General features: G+C 38.1%; 1 protein-coding gene across 1 annotated transcript in view; it reads right to left on the bottom strand.

Moving 5' to 3' along the window:
• Positions 1 to 580: 580 nt before the first annotated feature.
• LOC120413070 (uncharacterized) overlaps positions 581 to 19,026 on the bottom strand; it is a 40,566-nt gene continuing 22,120 nt past the window's right edge. Inside the window, exons 2-5 of the mRNA XM_039573773.2 lie at positions 17,003 to 17,753; positions 12,682 to 14,196; positions 1,177 to 1,306; positions 581 to 1,113 (exon numbers count right to left, since the gene is read on the bottom strand). Of these exons, the coding sequence (XP_039429707.1) occupies positions 752 to 1,113; positions 1,177 to 1,306; positions 12,682 to 14,196; positions 17,003 to 17,188 (2,193 nt within the window). The 5' untranslated portion in view covers positions 17,189 to 17,753 and the 3' untranslated portion in view covers positions 581 to 751. The remainder of the gene's footprint in view (positions 1,114 to 1,176; positions 1,307 to 12,681; positions 14,197 to 17,002; positions 17,754 to 19,026) is intronic.

Raw genomic sequence — 19,026 nt, 5'->3', positions numbered from 1 at the left:
TATGAAAACCTGATTTTTAATTTTAGTTTTCGATATTTGATTAGGAAATGAAATTTATAGAAAGACCTTCCTGCGGAATAGAGGAGAAAAGCAACTCGCGACAAAATTTTGAGGCTAGGAATTTTGACAGGTATGATTTTCATAAAGTATTCGCCTCCTTTTCTCTCCCACAGAAAACCTGGGAACGAGGTAGCTGTCAAACTAGGCCAAAATGTTAAAGTCACTCACAAAATGAACTTTGAGTGATTTGAGTTCATTTCTGACGTCACGATTTTCTCCTCTATTATTTCCTTAAATTTTGCCGTACACATCAGAAGAGAATACAATGCACAAATTTTTAACAACAGTCTCTACCAAACAAGTTCTACAATAGTTTTGAAGTAGGAGCTCTTGAACCACGCTGACTGCCATTGGAGCAGGGTGTAAATTTATCCTTTATGATATTTTGTTAACTTTGTGGTTCTCCTGAACAACCGGGCATCCTTTTTTAATTTACTTCAGCGATTCTCAACGGGGGTACCGGGGCTACTTGATTTACATGGTAGGGGGTACTAGCCTAGAAGAAGGTTGAGAATCGCTGATTTACTTGATAAAGGGGTTTTGCGTGCATGCCTAGCGTGCTGAGCGAGCAAACGATTTCTCCCAGTATGTGCCGTCGAAAAAATACCACCAAGTGGGGCACTGTGCACCCTCCCCCCACTTAGAAGTACTTCAACTTGACCAAACATTAGTAATCGTGGGCACACAATCGTCATAAGTTCACTTTGGCGGCTTTCCGTTGGCTTTCGAGCTTCAGTTCGAGCATGGTGTACGGAATCACCGAGATGACCAGCAGGATGGCCAGAATGATGATCTTGGGCGCCTCGCAGAGCAATCCGTGCACGCCGAAGGTGATTCCGAGGCCAAGGAATCGCAGCGCCTGCAACGGGGACATCACTTCGGCCACCTTCGTCGAGTGGCTTACGGTTACGAGCGCTCCGGTGAGGGTTTCCCAGACCGCGTTGCAGACGCCCCAGGCCGCCGGAATGACGTACAGAACGGCACTGTCGTCGCGCGAGGGCTTCCACCGGAGCAGAACTAGCAGCAGGCAGGCGTGGAATATGAAACCGGCAACTGGAGGGAAAATAAAGACTGGGTTATTTCAAATTCGACATAAGAATAGTGGATAAGTCCTACTTATCACGACGACCCGCTTGGTGTGGCGCAGGAGCATGCTCAGGGTGCAGGCCGCAATCAGCTGCATCACGCCCATTCCGATCATGGCGCCGGCGACGCTGTTCGGGCCGAGCTCGCAGGATACGAAAGCCTGGAAATATAAGTTAGAACAGGTTATATTATGCATGCATCCAGCAACAAAAACGACACGTTTTGACCACATTTCAAATACCTTTGTGTTTTTTTTCTCATATTATTACACTGATTAAGATTAGGTATGTTCGATTCCAAATATTCTATCGGTGAAAATCGCGTTTTTCACATAAAATGTGTTTTCCCAGTACCAAGGGAGGAGGCGCATGGTAGCTCAAGTAAATTCTAATAATTTGTTAATAAGTCTTATTATACGGCGTGTTTCAAAATGTTTTTCATTTCTTTTACATTCGATTAGCATAAACTTTCAAAATAGTAGTTTATGCAACAAGTTGCAAAAAGAGGATTTTTTCAGCACGAGTCGTACATTTATCCAACGAGGTTCACCGAGTTGGATAAATACGAAGAGTGCTGAAAAAATCAAGTTTTGCAATGAGTTCCATACAACATTTTTTGCAATTCCGAAAAACACCCATTGAGTGAAATTTTATGTCAAATTTTCATGTATTTTGTCTATGAATCGTTTGAATCAAAAAAATGTTGAAAAGTGTTACTTTTCGAAACAAGTGCTGAAAAGTTTAACTTTTCAGCACCCATTTCAGTGCTGAAAAGTAGAACTTTTCAGCATTTATTTTGAAAAGTGTTGCTATTCGATTCTGTTATTTTTGGTACAGAAAAGTAGGCTATTTCGTCGTTCAAGAATGACAGGAAAAGTAAGTAGTTTCACGACGGAATTGCAAAAAAGTATTTTTAATCAACTTTTTTTTTAAATTTAGTACTAGGCGGCTCGATTAGTATGAACAAACACGTTTTCTCTGAAAAACGCTTTTTTAACCGAAAGAATCGAACATATTCTTAATCAAGAAGGTGAAACACAACTTTCTACGTGTAAATCTCCAATGGGTGTTTTCGATTTATAATATTTTGCTTCGTCCATACCGTGATTAGACCCATATTTCATTATTTAGCGATTAGGGCGATTTTTTATGATTTTAGCAGGGTACAAATCCCGGCTCGTGCCAACACAACTGGTGATCTTTTCCCTTCTGGATTCGAATGCTTAGTAAAGGGAAGATAGTGTATCATCACAAGCTGGACCTTATCACGACACCTTAGGAAAAGCGACCTATGGAATGTTAACATTAGCCACTGGATCCGCTTTATAAATGCGGCCCGATATTCTTCATGTGTCATACTTTTTTACGTTTCAAAAGAAATATGATTAGTTGAGCTTTTAATGAAAAATACTAAAACATTTTGAAAACATAGCTGAATAGACTAACAGATCACATGAAAACTACGTTTGCTGATTTGCTCACAGCTGAAAATATGTTTGTATGATTTTTGAAGATATTTTAGGCCTTTGCAAATATTTTTCAAAGTTTTTGTCCCTCGGCTCTGGCCGGGGTCAAAATAATAAAAAAAAAAATATAAATTTGAAATAACAAGCCATGGTCTCAAAAATTTCAACACTTTGATTTTCATTGAAATTTTAACGTTTTTTTTTAATCTTTTTTGCCTCCTTATTTTTCGGGATGATTTCGAAGGAGGGAAATGACAAAGACTTTATAAAATATATGTACTAGCCTTACGTAACATATCAAAAAATTATGAATATCCATTAACAAAAATTTGAGAAATGATTTCTTGAAAAAAAAATGAAAGAACTCGGTACCGTAAAACGGGGTGACTTTGATAGCCGGGGTGACTTTGATAGGTTTGCGATTTTTACGCAAAATGAAGAGTACTGTTAAAATACGTAAGGAATGGTTTAGAAACATACTGACCGTGGTAGAGAAGTGTTCGAAGTACCTCAACAAGAACTTTTCATAAAATTTTGACAAGTTTAAAAAGTTAGTTAAGTATAGTTAAGAAAATGTTCATGAAAGTCATTATTTTAAACTTCTCAAAGTGTCATGATTTTCTCAATGAACATGATTTTTAATCGGAAAACGGAATGCATTTTCGGATTCTTTGGACAATTTTCCACTAGGAGAAGGTTAAAAAAAAAATGTAAATAATATATAATATTTTGTTTTTGAAACACAATTTAAAAAAATCTCCAACTTTATAGGCAATTTCAGTTGAACAAATTTCATGTAAAATGTGAAAATCTGTGATTCGTGCTTGAAATTCAGTATAAAATGCAATATAAATCGATAGTTTTATAAACAAAACAAGTTTTAACAAATTTCAGGCAAAATTCCGACTTTTTAACAATTATACCTAAAATTTATATGTATTTTGCTAAAAAGCTTATACACTTAGTTAACTAAATATAAACATTGATTTTTTTTCTTAAAACTATATCAGCTACTTTAGTGATGGTACATTTAGCGTACAAATAAAGTTTGAACATCTTAAATATGATTTTAACAAGAAAAACTATGACTATCAAAGTCACCCCGGAATTAAAACTAAAATATTTAAACGTAACTATTTTTCTGAACATTACTGAAAAAACTTTTTTTCCGCCTACCCCAGTACATGTTTTAAAAATAATAATCTTGAGAAAAACCTTACCTGTTCGAAAATATTCCAAAAACAAATTGAAATCCTATCAAAGTCACCCCGGTTTACGGTACATTAACTGAACACAGCACAATGCGTCTCCAGTCGAATGTATTTTTTTTTTTTTCATAAAATTATTTTTATTAGGTCCTTTTCGGTACTGGGACCTGGTTAGGACCGAGTCGACTTTTGTAATTACATTTGACTTAATAATTACAGAGGATCTTGTGTGTAAATGTTAGTGGGAGGGGAGCCGATTACCCGCGGCCTACTCGGGATTAGTAGGGAAGGGATTGATGTTAAAAGACAAGGCGTGGGAAGGGAAGGGGGATTGTGTAGGGGTCTTGGTTGGCTCTGCTGGCCTTTGCGTTTTGTCCTCAGCCGCAACTCGGTGTCCAGCTGCAGGGGTAATCTTGCTTTGCAAACCAGAAACGACGGCTTTGTGCGAAGGCGAGTTATTCTAACTGAAGGAAAACTAACTGGAGGAAAACTAAATAGTTATTTTGGAATCTAAGAGGAACTGATAGATCGGATAGAGAACATCAAAGTCTAGTTGAGATATCACGTCTCGCATCGCGATTTCTGGTGGTCTTCCTCGGGCCCTGAGGGTATCTTTCAACTTAATTCTGTGAACATGGTGATCTGGACACGCCCATACGAGATGGTCGATGTCCTGATAACCCTGCCCACAGTCGCAAAGGTTCGTATCACTCATGTTGATACGGTAAAGATGAGCCTTGGACGAGTAATGGTTCGACATAAGGCGGGACATCGTTCTGATGAATCCACGCGTCAAGTCCATTCCCTTGAACCAGGCTTTTCTTTGCACCGTAGGTCGTATGGAATACATCCAGCGTCCCTTGGTGTCGCCGTCCCATTGTGTTTGCCAATCCAGAAGCGCACGCTGCCTCGGAAAACCGTAGCATTCTTGTAGGCTAATTGGCCTTTCAAAAATGTCTCCACTCTCAGCACCCTTCTTGGCGAGCAAGTCCGCTTTCTCATTACCCGGAATCGAGCAATGAGCGCGGACCCATACCACCGTGATGCTGAAGGACTGAGCCGCCAGGTTGTTTAAAGTCTTGCGTATTTCCGTGAGGAAAAACGCAGACTCCCTGGTCGGCTTCAGAGACCGGATAGCCTCAACAGAGCTAAAGCTATCGGTGAAGATGAAGTAGTGGTCAGGTGGCATGGTCTCGATGATTCGCAGTGCGCAGTAAACCGCGGCTAACTCTGCGACGTAAACCGAACTCGGGTCCTTCAGCTTAAGGAACAGCTGATAAGATTCATGAAGATAAACACCGAAGCCCGTACAGCCGTCGAGCTTGGAGCCATCGGTGAAGAATCTGTTGTTTGGAGGAACATGGTTGTACTTTGATGCGAAGATCGACGGCACAACTCCCCGCAGAAGATGGTCTGGGATCCAGTCGAATGTACTAGAAACTCATTTTGATGGAGACGCATGGCACTTTTAAATCGATTGATATAACCGAAATCCGATATTTTGTCTTCAAAAACGTTACTGTGTCTTCCTCAATTTTATTGGAAAATCATTGAAAAACATTAACACACATAAAATTGCAATTTTTCGGACCACCCTAACACGGCGTAGGTCACCCTTATGGCCAAAAAAAAATACGGTTCTAATTATTTAGGCCAAAGAACCCCTACTCCAATTTTGAGCCAAATCGAAGCACTTTTATTTATTGTTTCTTTAAGAGCGAGTCCACGAACAGGGCTTACCCCTTTGTATGGAACGTTGTTAGGACTTCATCAATCTGCCTGAAATTTTCAGGGGTTGTTTGTACATATAAAACTAGCATCTGGCCAAAATATGAGCACTCTAAGTGGGGCATATCGGGACACAAAGTTTGAAGGTTCAAAAACATCAAAAATCTTAAAAAGGCTATAACTTTGGAAAAATTTAATTTAATTTCAAAACTCAAAATGCATCTAAAAGGGCTTGAAAAACGAAACAAATAGCAAGGAGAAGCATTTTAGGCATTTCAGTGAAAAAATAGCATAATTTTCGAAAAATCAAATAAAAAAGTGTTCCATCCAGATATCAACTCGGTTCGACCTGCAGCTTGTAGGGGACATCTGGGACTACCATCTGAGACTGAGAACGCTTTGGGTAAGGCAGTTTAACATAATAAATAAACACTTTTACTTTTAGTATGTTTTATGGCTGCAAATTTTTGCTCGGGGACCCCTTAGTTCCCATTTTCTGGTGATAATTTTATCATATTCGTGTTTCTGAGACAATTTCACAATAGAAACATGCATAAAAATGATTATTTTCATTCATTTTAACCCTCAAAAAAATGAAAGTTTAAAAATATTAAGAAGCTGCGTTTTTCTGGTTTCATCTAGTATCCTTAAAAACGAACTTGATTTTTAATAAATGTGAATCGAAGATTTTTTTAACTTTCATTTTTTAAAGGGTTAAATGGATGAAATTAAACATTTTTATGCATGTTTCTATTGTGAAATTGTCTCAGAAATACGAATATGATAAAATTATCACCAGAAAATGGGATCTAAGGGGTCCCCGAGCAAAAGTCTACAATCAAAAAATTCATTAAAAGTAAAAGTGTTTATTTATTATGTTAAACTGCCTTACCCAAAGCGTTCTCAGTCTCAGATGGTAGTCCCAGATGTCCCCTACAAGCTGCAGGTCGAACCGAGTTGATATCTGGATGGAACACTTTTTTATTTGAGTTTGAAAATTATGCTATTTTTTCACTAAAATGCCAATAACTCCCTTTAGATTTAACCAATTGGGATGCTTCTCCCTGCATTTTGTTGCATTTTTAAGCCCTTTCAGATGCATTTTGAGTTTTGAAATTAAAATGAATTTTGCACAAAGTTAAAGCCTTTTTAAGATTTTTGACGTTTTTGAACCTTTAAATTTTGTGTCCCGATTTGCCCCACTCTCGTTGACCTAGAGTGCTCATATTTTGGCCAGATGTTAGTTTTATATGTACAAACAACCCCTGAAAATTTCAGGCAGATTGGTAAGGTCGATGCGAGATGGGTATGCTTTGCTCGTGGACCTGCTCTTAACTTGCATATGGAAGTGCTCTGCCGCTCTAATCTAGTCCGTCCCATATATAAAAACAGCAAGCCGAGAAAAAAACAAGGCAAATTTGTCCCGCCCATAAGGCAACATGTTAGGATTTAACAAAAAAGTTAAATTTGCCACTATTTTCTGGAATAAACTACTAAATTTCATTAGTTTTTCTGATAGTTCACAAGATTTTGAACCAAACTACATCATTAACTCAAAATGGACGAAATTAAATATGGGACGGACTTGACTTGAGCGGCAGTGCTGATATTCATTGAATTACAATATATTGTTGTAAAAGAACTTCTTTTACCAGTAAAACAGCGGTAGAATGGCCTGAACAAGTCCCTGACAATAGTAATGTGAAATGAAAATTTGTCTTATGGATACCTACTTTTGATATATGTAGTATCCAGTTTGTGGGTGTTTCGAATATGTGGGATGGCTGTATCAGAACGATTTTTTTTAATCCGAGATCTTTTCACTCTCGGCCGATTCGAAGCATGAATTCGTTTTGTTTACGCTATTGGGAAACCTGCTCCCTTTTTGTTAAAAATGTTTTATAATTAGAGTTAGAGTTGGTAATTAACCTGAAATGCAGAACTTTTAATCCCAACAGAACAAAAAAAAATCCACCCTGCTCATCAAAGCTGTCGAACTCGTCGTGTCGAACGCGTGTCACGGACAGCAACCGGGAAAAAGTTGTGATAATACCCACTCAAAAAGTTTTTTTTTACCCCCCACCGTTGAAAGGGAAACCCCGGCTCGGCTGCAACTGATACCTCGACGTACTCGACCGGGCAAAAGTTTGGCTTCGGTCCGGGTTCAATGAGGAGCCGGGTGCTTTGGCATCTCGGAAAATTGTTGAGATGTTTTTGCTTTTGAGGTTGTTTTTTATGGTTGTTTCGAAATGTTTAAAAATATTTTGCTCAGGTTTTGAGAATGATGGTACGAAGGAAGGCTGAATAATTAGAGGGAATTGGAGAGGAGAGCATAGTTTGTGGTGCAAAATTGAACGTGGAATTTGTGGAAAAGTGAGTTCAATGCTAATAAACCGGGTATAATGATGCAGAAGGCAGAAGCTTATTAACTCAGTTATAAAGTTCTGCCTGGAAAAATTATGCAATTTAATTGCACGCAGAAAAATAAGGCATATTTGAATCAACAAAACGTTTTGTTGATTTGAAAATAAAGATTTTTGTTGAATCAACGCTAAACGTCAAAGCAACTTTTTCAAAACAACAAAAGATTTTTGTGGAATTGAGAAAATCAAGGTTTGTTTCAACGCAAAATCGGCGTTGATTATATTCAACAAAAAAAATTGTTGAATCAAACCTCGTACAGGCTGATTCTACAAAATATTTTTCTGCCTTTGGTATTTAAAATTGTTTACAGATTAAAAATCAGATTAATCTTTATCACACTTAAATTTAGGCTGATACAGGTTATCATAGTCCCGAACAATGTTTGATAGATATTTTTATTAACCACCATCTGCCGCTCTTATCTACACAGTAAAAAAAAATCATGGTAAAATTACATGTGGGAAGGAGTACATCTTTTATGTCAGCAAAAATGTGTAAATTTACCACTGAAAATGTGTAGTTTTACCTCTTTTTACATCATAAAAGAGGTAATATTCAACCTTCCAAAATTACACCTTACAAATTTACACAATTCTTTACCGTGTAGTCCGTCCCATATGTAAAAAGTGAATGCTGAGATAACGCCGTAAGAAGGCCAAAAAATGTTGCACCATTTTTCAAATTTCCAATCAACATTTTTTTTTGCTAAATTTTTATACATTTTTTTTTTCAATATTGGTTCAACAAATATTTTTAACATATATTTGTTTCATAAAACTTGAAATTTAGAGATAAATTTGTGTTATTTTCATACTAGAACAAGGTAAAAATCACGTTAATAAAATAAACAACAACATACTAGAACTGACTTGCCTTTATTATTCTATAAATAAAGGCAAGTCAGTCAATGATATCAAGGTAGGTTTAAACATTTTCACCAGAAGTTAAACTGTCATATCAAGGTTTGTTTGGGTAATTTCCAAGTAATTTTCACAAATAATATAAAATTACGTTATTTTATGTTTATTTCAGATTCACTCATTCTTTTAAGTAAAGTTCATAACTATGAAAATGTAATCATAAACGAGACTAAAATACTACAGAGGCAAGAGATATTTGAATGCGAATCTCAACGTCTGGACCGTTGAAATTTAGTGATCCACAATCTACGTTTACCGTAAGTAGAACCTCTTCCAGAACTAGGACCAGGGCAATTCATTCAAGATTGAATAGAACTTATTTTATGGAATATTACTCATAATTAGGCTTAGTGATTTTTCACGCTCGAAAATTGCAAATTTCACGGGGACCTCAATTTTAAAACATCAAATTTCACGCAAATTTCACGGAACGTGAAAAAATTTAAATAACTCTCAAAATCTTACGTTTAAATCACAGAAACTACTTTTTATGCTTCATTTTTTTTTATTCTTCAATAAACTAAAAAAAAATTTCACTAAATTTGAACGTGACAAAAAAAAATCTCCTAATTTTCAAAAATGCTTCCACCTGGTTTTGGGATGGGCTCTATATATATATTTTGAACCAAATGTAGGGCATATGTATGCTCATTTACTGAACTGCTTTTTTTTAATTTTCGACTAAAAAAGCTAAAAAGTATTCGCTGATTTGCTTCTGTTTTATCATTTTAAAATTTATTGAATTTCATATCAAAGCAAGATTGAACAAACTTGTCCTGCCAAAATGAGTAAAATAATTTGAATTGTCTGCGGCGTTTAGCCAATTAAAAATATTGACGTAGACTTACGTCTTTGTCGAAGGTACTGGGGTGCCATTCCAAAAAACCCGGGTCGAAGGCCCTGGAATATTGCGTCATCCGTCAATCGCTTATATCTTCCTTCCCTCAAATCGAATCGGCACGACTTTGGTTCCATTCGATTCGAAAATTATTCAGCAATTTGCTATTAAATTTTCAATGTTGGCAAAATAGTTTTACTATTGTTACAACTCAATGTTTTAAAATGTTTTCAAAATTCAGAGATTTTGCAAGCAAAATGAGCGCTTCCATCTAACGGACGGGAAGGTCAAGTACCTATTTTGAGGGGAAAATCACACAAGCAGTGCGACTGGTACCGGTCGCGAAAAAGGAGGGCAAGTAGCGGGCCGGAAACATATATAAGAAACTGCGCCAGATTTCAGACCATCATTCACGTCTCAGAAGTCGGACGAGCAGCAGCAGCAGGAAAGCTCAGCCCAGAGCAGCAGCAGCAGGAGAGAGAGGGACCAGAACTGCAAAAGAAGCGCGCATCGCCTTCTCGTCGTCACCGTCAGCCAGTTGCCTCTCGATGGCAGGACCGTTTGGATCTTTCGTGGTAGGGGGTGAGGATTTCCCAACTTCGGAGTTGCCTCACTCTCCGTCCCTCGTCCCACCCGTGATGAGTCGGTGAAATGCCTTTCAGGAACTCGTGTTGGTCTTCGGGGGTGACGGATTGCACAGCTTTCTGAGGCTGCTCCCCCCCAACCCCTCTCTCTCCCCCACATTATGCTACCAAACTTTCATTCGGTTCGCGAAAAAACCGTTTTTCGTTCTTCTCTCCTCCATTCGATGTTTCTATTGTTTAAATAAGGCTTTCTAGTCAAAGATTTACCAACACATTCAAAGTATGGTTACATGGCAGTTGCGGTCCGATTGAGTTGACTGGAATGTGTAAGTTCTGTCTTGTTGGGGGGTCCATCTCCCATTTACGATCTTATTCCGTTAATGTATTTCAAGTATCTAGCTAATTCTTCAAAATTAAATATGGAAAACTCTATGTCCACATCTCAAAACTTTACGTAGTCTACGCCATTCCGGTTATGTCTGTGACATAACTACTTTGACTTTTTTTTAAGGTTTTCATCTCACTTAAAAAAAATTAAAATCAATAATCAAAAATAATATAATTTGCAACGGAAACGAATTTTTTTTCAAAATGAGAAAAGAAAACAAAAAAGTATTTTTGAACTTTCACGGGAATCATCCACCCAAATAATCAAATATCGTTAAAATTAAACTCAGAAAAAAAACTGAAATGTTTTGAAAACGTGGTTGCAAAGATAAAAAATCCAGAGTTTTATTTGAAAAGGTCCTATAAACATATGAAACACAATAGCTTATTGGATCTTTAAAAAAAAATACTTTTCATATTATTTTGAACTAAACAAAGCTTGATTATTTTAATTTGTTTTGAAACTATACCTTTCAAATAAAGTAGCAGTAAATTTTTTATTACAGCAAATGAAAATATTACTAAATTTAGTTAGTTCTAAAAAAACTGAAAAATCTGAACAATTCTTCAAATGGTTCATATCAACCTTTTCAATTGAAAACTAATAAAATTTAGTTAAAAAGTGTTTATGGATGAAACCTTTATTATGTTACTATTTGAAAAAAAATATTTGAGAAAATTGATAAATTTCACGAATTTCACGCCGTCTACGAATCGTCGAGAATCACTAACTTTAAATCAGTAATAAAACCAGGATATTCACCCGCTTAATTCTACTGTATAGTTCATAAGATTATTTTTTTCCTATTTGAGTTTGATAAATTATTTTGGGAAAATCGTTACAGTTTCACACAAACATAAAATTTCACGGGATTTCGCGGAAAAAGCCAAATTTCGCGGATTTCACGCTGTCCGCGAAATCGTGAAATTTCACTAACCCTACTCATAATGATGGTATGTAGTTTCTTGTTTACTCATGGTTGAAAAAAGCACAAATGGTTTCAAATATTACGCATCAAATTTTATATTCTTGCAGATATGAACTACTTATAATCTGCGGGTTCATAGAAACATAGTCCTTGAGATTAAAATGGTTACACGTTCATTTAATCGATTCATGAGACATTTTGAGAAGGAACTGACTAGCCTTTATTTTGCATATGGGACAGCACGAAAGTGATTTTTATTTTGGAATTTTCAGAACAAACATCACTTTTTTATTAAACTGGCTCAAAGTACCTCAGTGGGGGTGACTATGGGTCAAAAAACGATACACCTCTCGTAATTTCTTGATAACAAAAACAATTTAAATAACATCGAAAATCTTTCAACGTAGATTTGTTCTTAGATAGTTTACTAACATTTTCCCAAAATATGGTGGATTTTGATGAACACTACCTTAAATGCCAATAGTTTGAAAATTGACCCAATCTCACCCCTTAAAGGGGGTGACATTGGGTCAAATGAAACTAAAATGATGCTCAAATACAACGATATGGTAAAAACAGGTAAAAACAAGTCATCCAACAGTGTTTCTTGTTCGAGGGAACCGTATTGACACGCTACAATGTTTAAAGTGGAGATTTTCAAACATTTGGGTAGTTTTCGAGCAATTCTAACAAAAATATTAGAAAAATGATTTTTCGAGAGGTCATTTTTGGCCAAAAACGTATCCCAACTTTAGACATCTGCCAAAATAACAGGATTTGTTCTAGGAACGAGATTTTTTCAGCGAAGTGATCTTAAGATGTCCCCTACACAACCCTTTTAACAGAATTTAGTTTCATTGAGAAGAATCTGAGAAATGGTAAAATCCGTAAAAAATCACTTTGACCCAATGTCACCCCCACTGACGGTACATGTAAAAACAATACTTTTGCTATGTTTATCTTAAAAATTACCAAAATACATATGGGACGGACTAGATAAGAGCGGCAGATATGGTGGTTAATAAAAATATGTATCAAAAATTAAAACCTACCTTCATGAAATCCGCCAGCATGTACCCCTGCTCTGTCCCGATGAAGTACGCCATCGGTCCCGCAAACAGCATCGTATCGGTCATCTTTCGGATCGAATCGAACTTTACGTTGTGCTCGATGTGCGTGGTGAAACCGGTCACGGTCAGCGCAATCACCCCACCGATCAGGTACAGTCCCATCAGCGGCAGAGTCCCCGTGTAGGTTTGCATGCCCAGCGAATTGATCGCACTGCTGTTGATCAGGATGTTCCGATCCCAAACAGGGCAGAGGTGCGACCCGCAGATCCGTTCGCCGTGGTCGTTGGTCTGGAACGTGCTGTACGGAAACCGGTCCAGCTGGAAACCGTCGTCTTCTTCGTCTTTGCTGTGGTGCTGGAGCCGGATGTTGTACAGGAAGAAGAGCGTTTCTTTGAAACTGGGCATTCCCGGTGTGGTCACTTTGGTGGTTGGATTCGGTTCGGGTAGGTTTGCGGCGCTACTGGCTGAGGTTGGAGCAATGTCCACATGGTTGAAGGCGATTCCGGCACTACCGTTGAGTTGCTGTTGCGTCGTTGAGGTGTTTGCGGAAGGCAGTGGCGACATGTAATAGCATCCAGTACCATTCGACGAAGCGCACGTCAGAATGAAAGAAGCTATGACCGTTCCCAGGATGATCCCGAAATCCCCGGCAGCTTTGTACCATCGTCCCAACCTTCGAATAGTTTCGTCCTTTCCACACAGCAACTTGTGATCATCGAAACTGTCCGCGTTGATACCGGCCATGCTGTTCCCCCCACATTCCGGCTGTGAACAGCTCAACTTGCCAGCCATCGACACCACCAGCGTTTGCTTGCAGATCACAGACGGTCCAAGAACAAGCCCCAGAATCAAATACCCGGGAACCAGCGAAACCAGCACCGGATAGATATGCGCCGCCAAGAACACACAAAGCCCACCGTAAACCAGTGCCAGCACGATCGAGTACCCAAACCTCCTCAGGATCTTGGTCGTCACCAGGCACATCAGCGCCGTCACGATGCAGGCCAAACTGAGCAGCGCCGAACCGACGTCCGGTCCCATCGGCAGCCACGCTTCCTGCACGAACCAGGTGGAATTCGAAGCCTGCAGCCCCAGCAGCGGAACCAACACCATACACAACAACCCGTGGGCGATCGTGAGCAGAATAAAGTTCTTCGTGACCTTGGTCCGCACGTGCGTTGGAATCTTGTGCCGGCACCCGTAGCTGCGGTTGTTCACGGTCAGCAGTCGGCGCACCGAAGTCGCCCCAATCGAACTGTTGACCGAGTCACGCCTCCGATTGCCCAGGGTTGAACTCTGGAAGGGGTAGCCGTAGGCCAGGGGAGGGGCCACCGCAAGGCGATGGCTACGCGACGAGGCAGGTGAGTAGTTGGTGATGAATTGCTCGATCAACGGATCGTCCCAGATGTGGTGGGCCTGGCCAGAACTTCGCGTTCGCATCACCTTCCGGGCCGAGGGAGGGCATTTTTGCTGGAAGAAAGTTCTGGCGGCGGCGATCTGCAATGTGAAAGGGAAAAGTAGTACAAATTAGGTAAGGCATCATGCGTTTCCATGAAGCTAACATTTCCAACTATGTTGTGTACCGTTATGAAGTTAGGACGGCAATGGGCCAAAAGTTACATTAAAAATTATGTCAATTTATTGTCAAATTGAGCCTCTACTTATGCCCCTTCGCCTGGATATTTTATCATTTTTCCCTAGTTCAGGTAGGAGGTCAGTTTGAACAACTTTTGTTATACGGAAACTTAAGATCTCTTGTTTTATGATTTTCTTCAATTATTTTTTGAGTTTTCTTTGGTAATTCTCATATTTTTTCAATCACTTTAAGGCTCTGGAAGGCATCATTCCATTTGGCGGCCATGTTTGTTTTAGAAAACATTCAAATCTTGATTCAGAATGTATTATTCAAAAAATGGTTTTCTTTGTGTTGTTTGTAGAAGCATTTTAAATATCGTGATTAATTTTTCATTTCAATTTACTATTTCTGGACCCTGAATTCAGAACCATCATTGACAGTCATTGACCCAAAAGTGAGGGACATCTTCTACGACCTTAATTTGCGTGTTTTAATATTTTACGCTACCGTCAGCAGAGGTGAAAATAGGTCTGGCGATTTAAGGATTGGGCTGTAAAAAATTACGCAAATCATTAAATATCGTAATATGATAAAAAAGTATAAACATTTAAAATACGAGCCATGGTTACAACATTTCAATGAAAAAAGTGTTTTAAAATGCATTATCCACCTGTCTGGTTGTTTTGCAATCTTTAGTTTCCAAAATATCTAAGTTTTCGCGATTTTTATTGCGAAATAAAAAGTACCCGTTTTTAGGGAAAGTCGCCATTTGGGGATGTGGTCGTTCAGGGAAATGTATTGTTCGAGGAAATGATTTTCGGGTAAATGACATTTCTGCGTAGTGTCTTTTCGGAGATGTGGCATTCGGGGAAATGTCTTTTCGGGAATGTGGGTTTCGGGGAAATATATTCACTTTTGTGCAGTTTTTTTCCTTCCAAATTCCAAAACATTTAATATAAAAAAAAACTTCAAAATGCCTATTAGGTATTACTTGAAAACGGTGCACCTAACAAAAAATATATGATTATGCAAATTACAAATATTTTTGAATTTTAGTTTTGATAATATTTTTGATTTTTCCAGCAATAACACTTTTCATCTAAACCAGTGGTGCCCAATCTGTTGGCTTTGCGGGCCATTTTTTTTTTTGAAGTGGTGGCGTGCCAGATTTATTTTCTGTTATTTTTTGCTAAAGAAATAGAAAACAAAATGTACAAATAAAACTAATGTTAAATAGGTTCTGTAAAGTCTTAAAACAACATTTGTTCTACAGTGGACTCTCTGGATGTCGATCTTCTCGATATCAATATTGCTCCAGCTGTCAATAAATTTTTCAGTCCCTTCAAATAGATTGCTTTGATTTTCCGTTCTATGATTTGATAACTCCCGCTCTCGAAGGTCCCTTTAATATCGACAACGAGAAAGTCCACTGTATAAATGTTCATACAATTTTCTCAATCAAGTTGAAAAAAAAAACTTAAGAAAGAGGAAGCCGAAACCTTAAAAAACATGAATATCTCCTGAAATTTTTAGAATGATGATTTTTGACAGCAGCATAACTGTTATTTTGTTCGGAACATTTTGCGATGCCTTTTTGAAAATAAAAAAAAATCAAATCAAGTTTTTATTATTTTGACTGGTGATTTAATAGTAGTTTATGCAACAAGTTGCAAAAAGAGGATTTTTTCAGCACGAGTCGTACATTTATCCAACGAGGTTCACCGAGTTGGATAAATACGACGAGTGCTGAAAAAATCAAGTTTTGCAACGAGTTCCATACAACATTTTTTGCAATTTCGAAAAACACCCATTGAGTGAAATTTTAAGTAGAATTTTCATGTATTTTGTCAATAAATCGTTTAAATAAAAAAAAAAATGTTGAAAAGTGTTACTTTTCGAAACAAGTGCTGAAAAGTTCAACTTTTCAGCACCCATTTCAGTGCTGAAAAGTAGAACTTTTCAGCATTTATTTTGAAAAGTGTTGCTATTCGATTCTGTTATTTTTGGTACAGAAAAGTAGGCTATTTCGTCGTTCAAGAATGACAGGAAAAGTAAGTAGTTTCACGACGGAATTGCAAAAATTTAATTTTGTTATGAATGAAATAAATCCATATAATATTTTTAAAACCAGATAATTTCACTCCACGGAAATCAAACGAAGTTGATTTTATAGTTGTCGGTCACTATTGGTAGTACCACCACTTGAGTCTTCCTTTTATCTACAAGGACTTCCCCGCCCTGGACTCCTAAGTGTTTGAGTACGGCACGGAGCAACGGCGCCATATTTACAATTAGAATTGTAGAGCGCCCGCCACGGGATTCGAACCAGCAACCTCTGGATAGAGAGTCCAGTGCGCGGTCCGATTGAACCACACGGGTGGGATAAAGAAAATACTGTTTATCAGTTCCATTTGATGAAATAAACAAGAAAAGCAAAAACATAATACGGACGTGGTTTTTTTTTTTTCAGAGCAACCGAATATGAGTTCGACATTAATATAGCGTAAAACAGGCGTTATAAATCATTGTACCATTTTCACTCAATGTTCTTAAAAAGAAACTTAAACTGGTTGAAACTAAGAAAAACTTATGGTCTACCTTTAGATTTGTCTAGTTAAAACAACCACCCACATCTGTATTAATCAAAATTCTACATGTCTTCTCAATTCAACCTACTCACCAGAAAAAATAAATAGCACCCAAAACCCCCCAAACGATTCCACCCACCTGTTGCTGGTGCACAAAGACCGGTCGGTCCAGCCCGCGCAGTCCCGCTCCGCCGCCGCCGTCCCGTTGGTCCCGGGCAAAGTCCCGTTCGATGATCCGTTCGCGGGCCTGCATCCGTTCCCGTTCCTCCAACCGGCGCTCCAACCGCTCCGTCGTCAGCTCGTTCAAATTTGGCAAGCTTCCCATTTTCGTCGTAATGTGTCCACCCACACCCCCGCAAGGACACTCTTTACGCTACTCTAGTTTGGTCGGATCAAAAGTCGCGTGACTCGAATGATACAGAGAGCTTTCGTCTTTTCTTTTTGCCTCCTTGTTTTCAGATACAGATTGCACGGCGTAAGTTCTCATATAGAACCACCCCCTAAACCACCCAAATCAGCCCCAACTCTGACTCAATGTAGGGGGAGTTGGCCTATTTTCGTCACTTATATTTTGTGTTTACTTCCATTTCACTTCTGTAAATGCCAAATTTAAAGAGAACGGCAAGAAACAGTCGTTTTCCCCAATTACAAGCTCTTGATGGTCTTTTTAACGGCCAACCAACCACGCAGCAGAAACTTGTCGTTGCGTGGGCGACTTCTGCGATAATTTGATAGCCTAGCCTAGCTGCCAGGAATCGCTGCTGGAAAGTCCTGGTGGAATTTTAACCGCTTGGTGAAGCTGTTGAAGTGATGGACGACTCCATCATATTCAGTGGTTGTGGTAGACCGCGATTTCATTCATTCAGCGCAGTTTGCTCCCGCGACGCGATCTGAAAGATAAACAGAGAGAGAGAGAGAGAGTTGTTTAAAGAGGGTGTATGATAGAAGATATTATTGAAATCTGATGGCAGTTATATTGTCAATTTGGAAAGGGGAATCGTTTTGGTGGAGAAATTATTCCAATTTTGAAATGATTTATATCATAAAATGAAAATAAAATAGTAGTGTATGCAACAAGTTGCAGAAAGATGAGTTTAACTTTTCAGCATCCATTTCTGTGCTGAAAAGTAGAACTTTTCAGCATTTGTTTTGAAAAGTGTTTCTATTCGAATCTGTTTTTTTTTTGGTAGTGAAAAGTAGGCTGTTTCATCGAGCTAGAATGACAGGAAAAGTAAGTAGTTTTATGATGGAATTGAAATAAAAAAAAAAAACATTACAGTTCATTTGCAATTATTATAAACGAACGAAATCAACAAAGCCATGGTCAATGGTCAAACTCAAAACATAACCCAGCAAATATTATGGAGATGCGTGGTCAGAGAGTCACAAAAACCAATTCTTTTACAAACCGGATTTTTTCGGTTTTTTATTTCTTCCGTGTTCAGGTTCAGGTTTAAGTGACATTCTGAGCAACTTTTGTTCAAACTCAAACTTCACTGAACTATTTTGACATTTTTTCAAAACACTAAGTTTTTATATAACTTCATCTTGATTAATATGTTGTTTTTCTAAATTATATTATATTATGATATTTTTCAACCTCAAAGTTGTATTGTTAATTTGATTGTGGTTAACCACAGTGGATTTTCTTGAAATAATTCGAACTGTCAAAAATCCACCAAAGCATCTACCACATTCATCACACAAAAAACTGTGTTAGAAAAGTATCCACCGCGATCTTAAATCACTTTTTTTAACTAGGTAGCTAATGACCAAGAAGTTCCCCCGACCCCTCTTTCATTTCCGGCAAACCCAAGCGTCCTGATTTTTGTCCTAAGCGATAATTTTTGTCCCTGAACACGAATTTGGCGCTCCATTCTCGTGACTAGAGGGTGACAATTGGGCCCTACCATTAAGCTTAAATTTGTGAAATTATTGTTCACAACGATAAAGCTTATTTTTCTGAGTGCAATTACGCTTTGTACGACCGCAAAGGATTTAAAATGGATTTTTAAATCAATTTAAAACGAATAACTTCGCGGCCTTCTTGGCAGAAAAGGTCCTCTTGACAGCTCTTTCCAAGGGGACCATAGTCTATCCATCGAAAAAATGTTGTCTTGTCAATAATTTTTTTTTTAAGTAAAATGAAAGAAAGTGATCAGA

Source organism: Culex pipiens, chromosome 3, assembly GCF_016801865.2.
Source record: "Culex pipiens pallens isolate TS chromosome 3, TS_CPP_V2, whole genome shotgun sequence".
Lineage (NCBI taxonomy): Eukaryota > Metazoa > Arthropoda > Insecta > Diptera > Culicidae > Culex > Culex pipiens.
The sequence above is the reverse complement of the archived record's forward strand: the minus strand, read 5'-3'. Positions and strand labels throughout refer to the sequence as shown.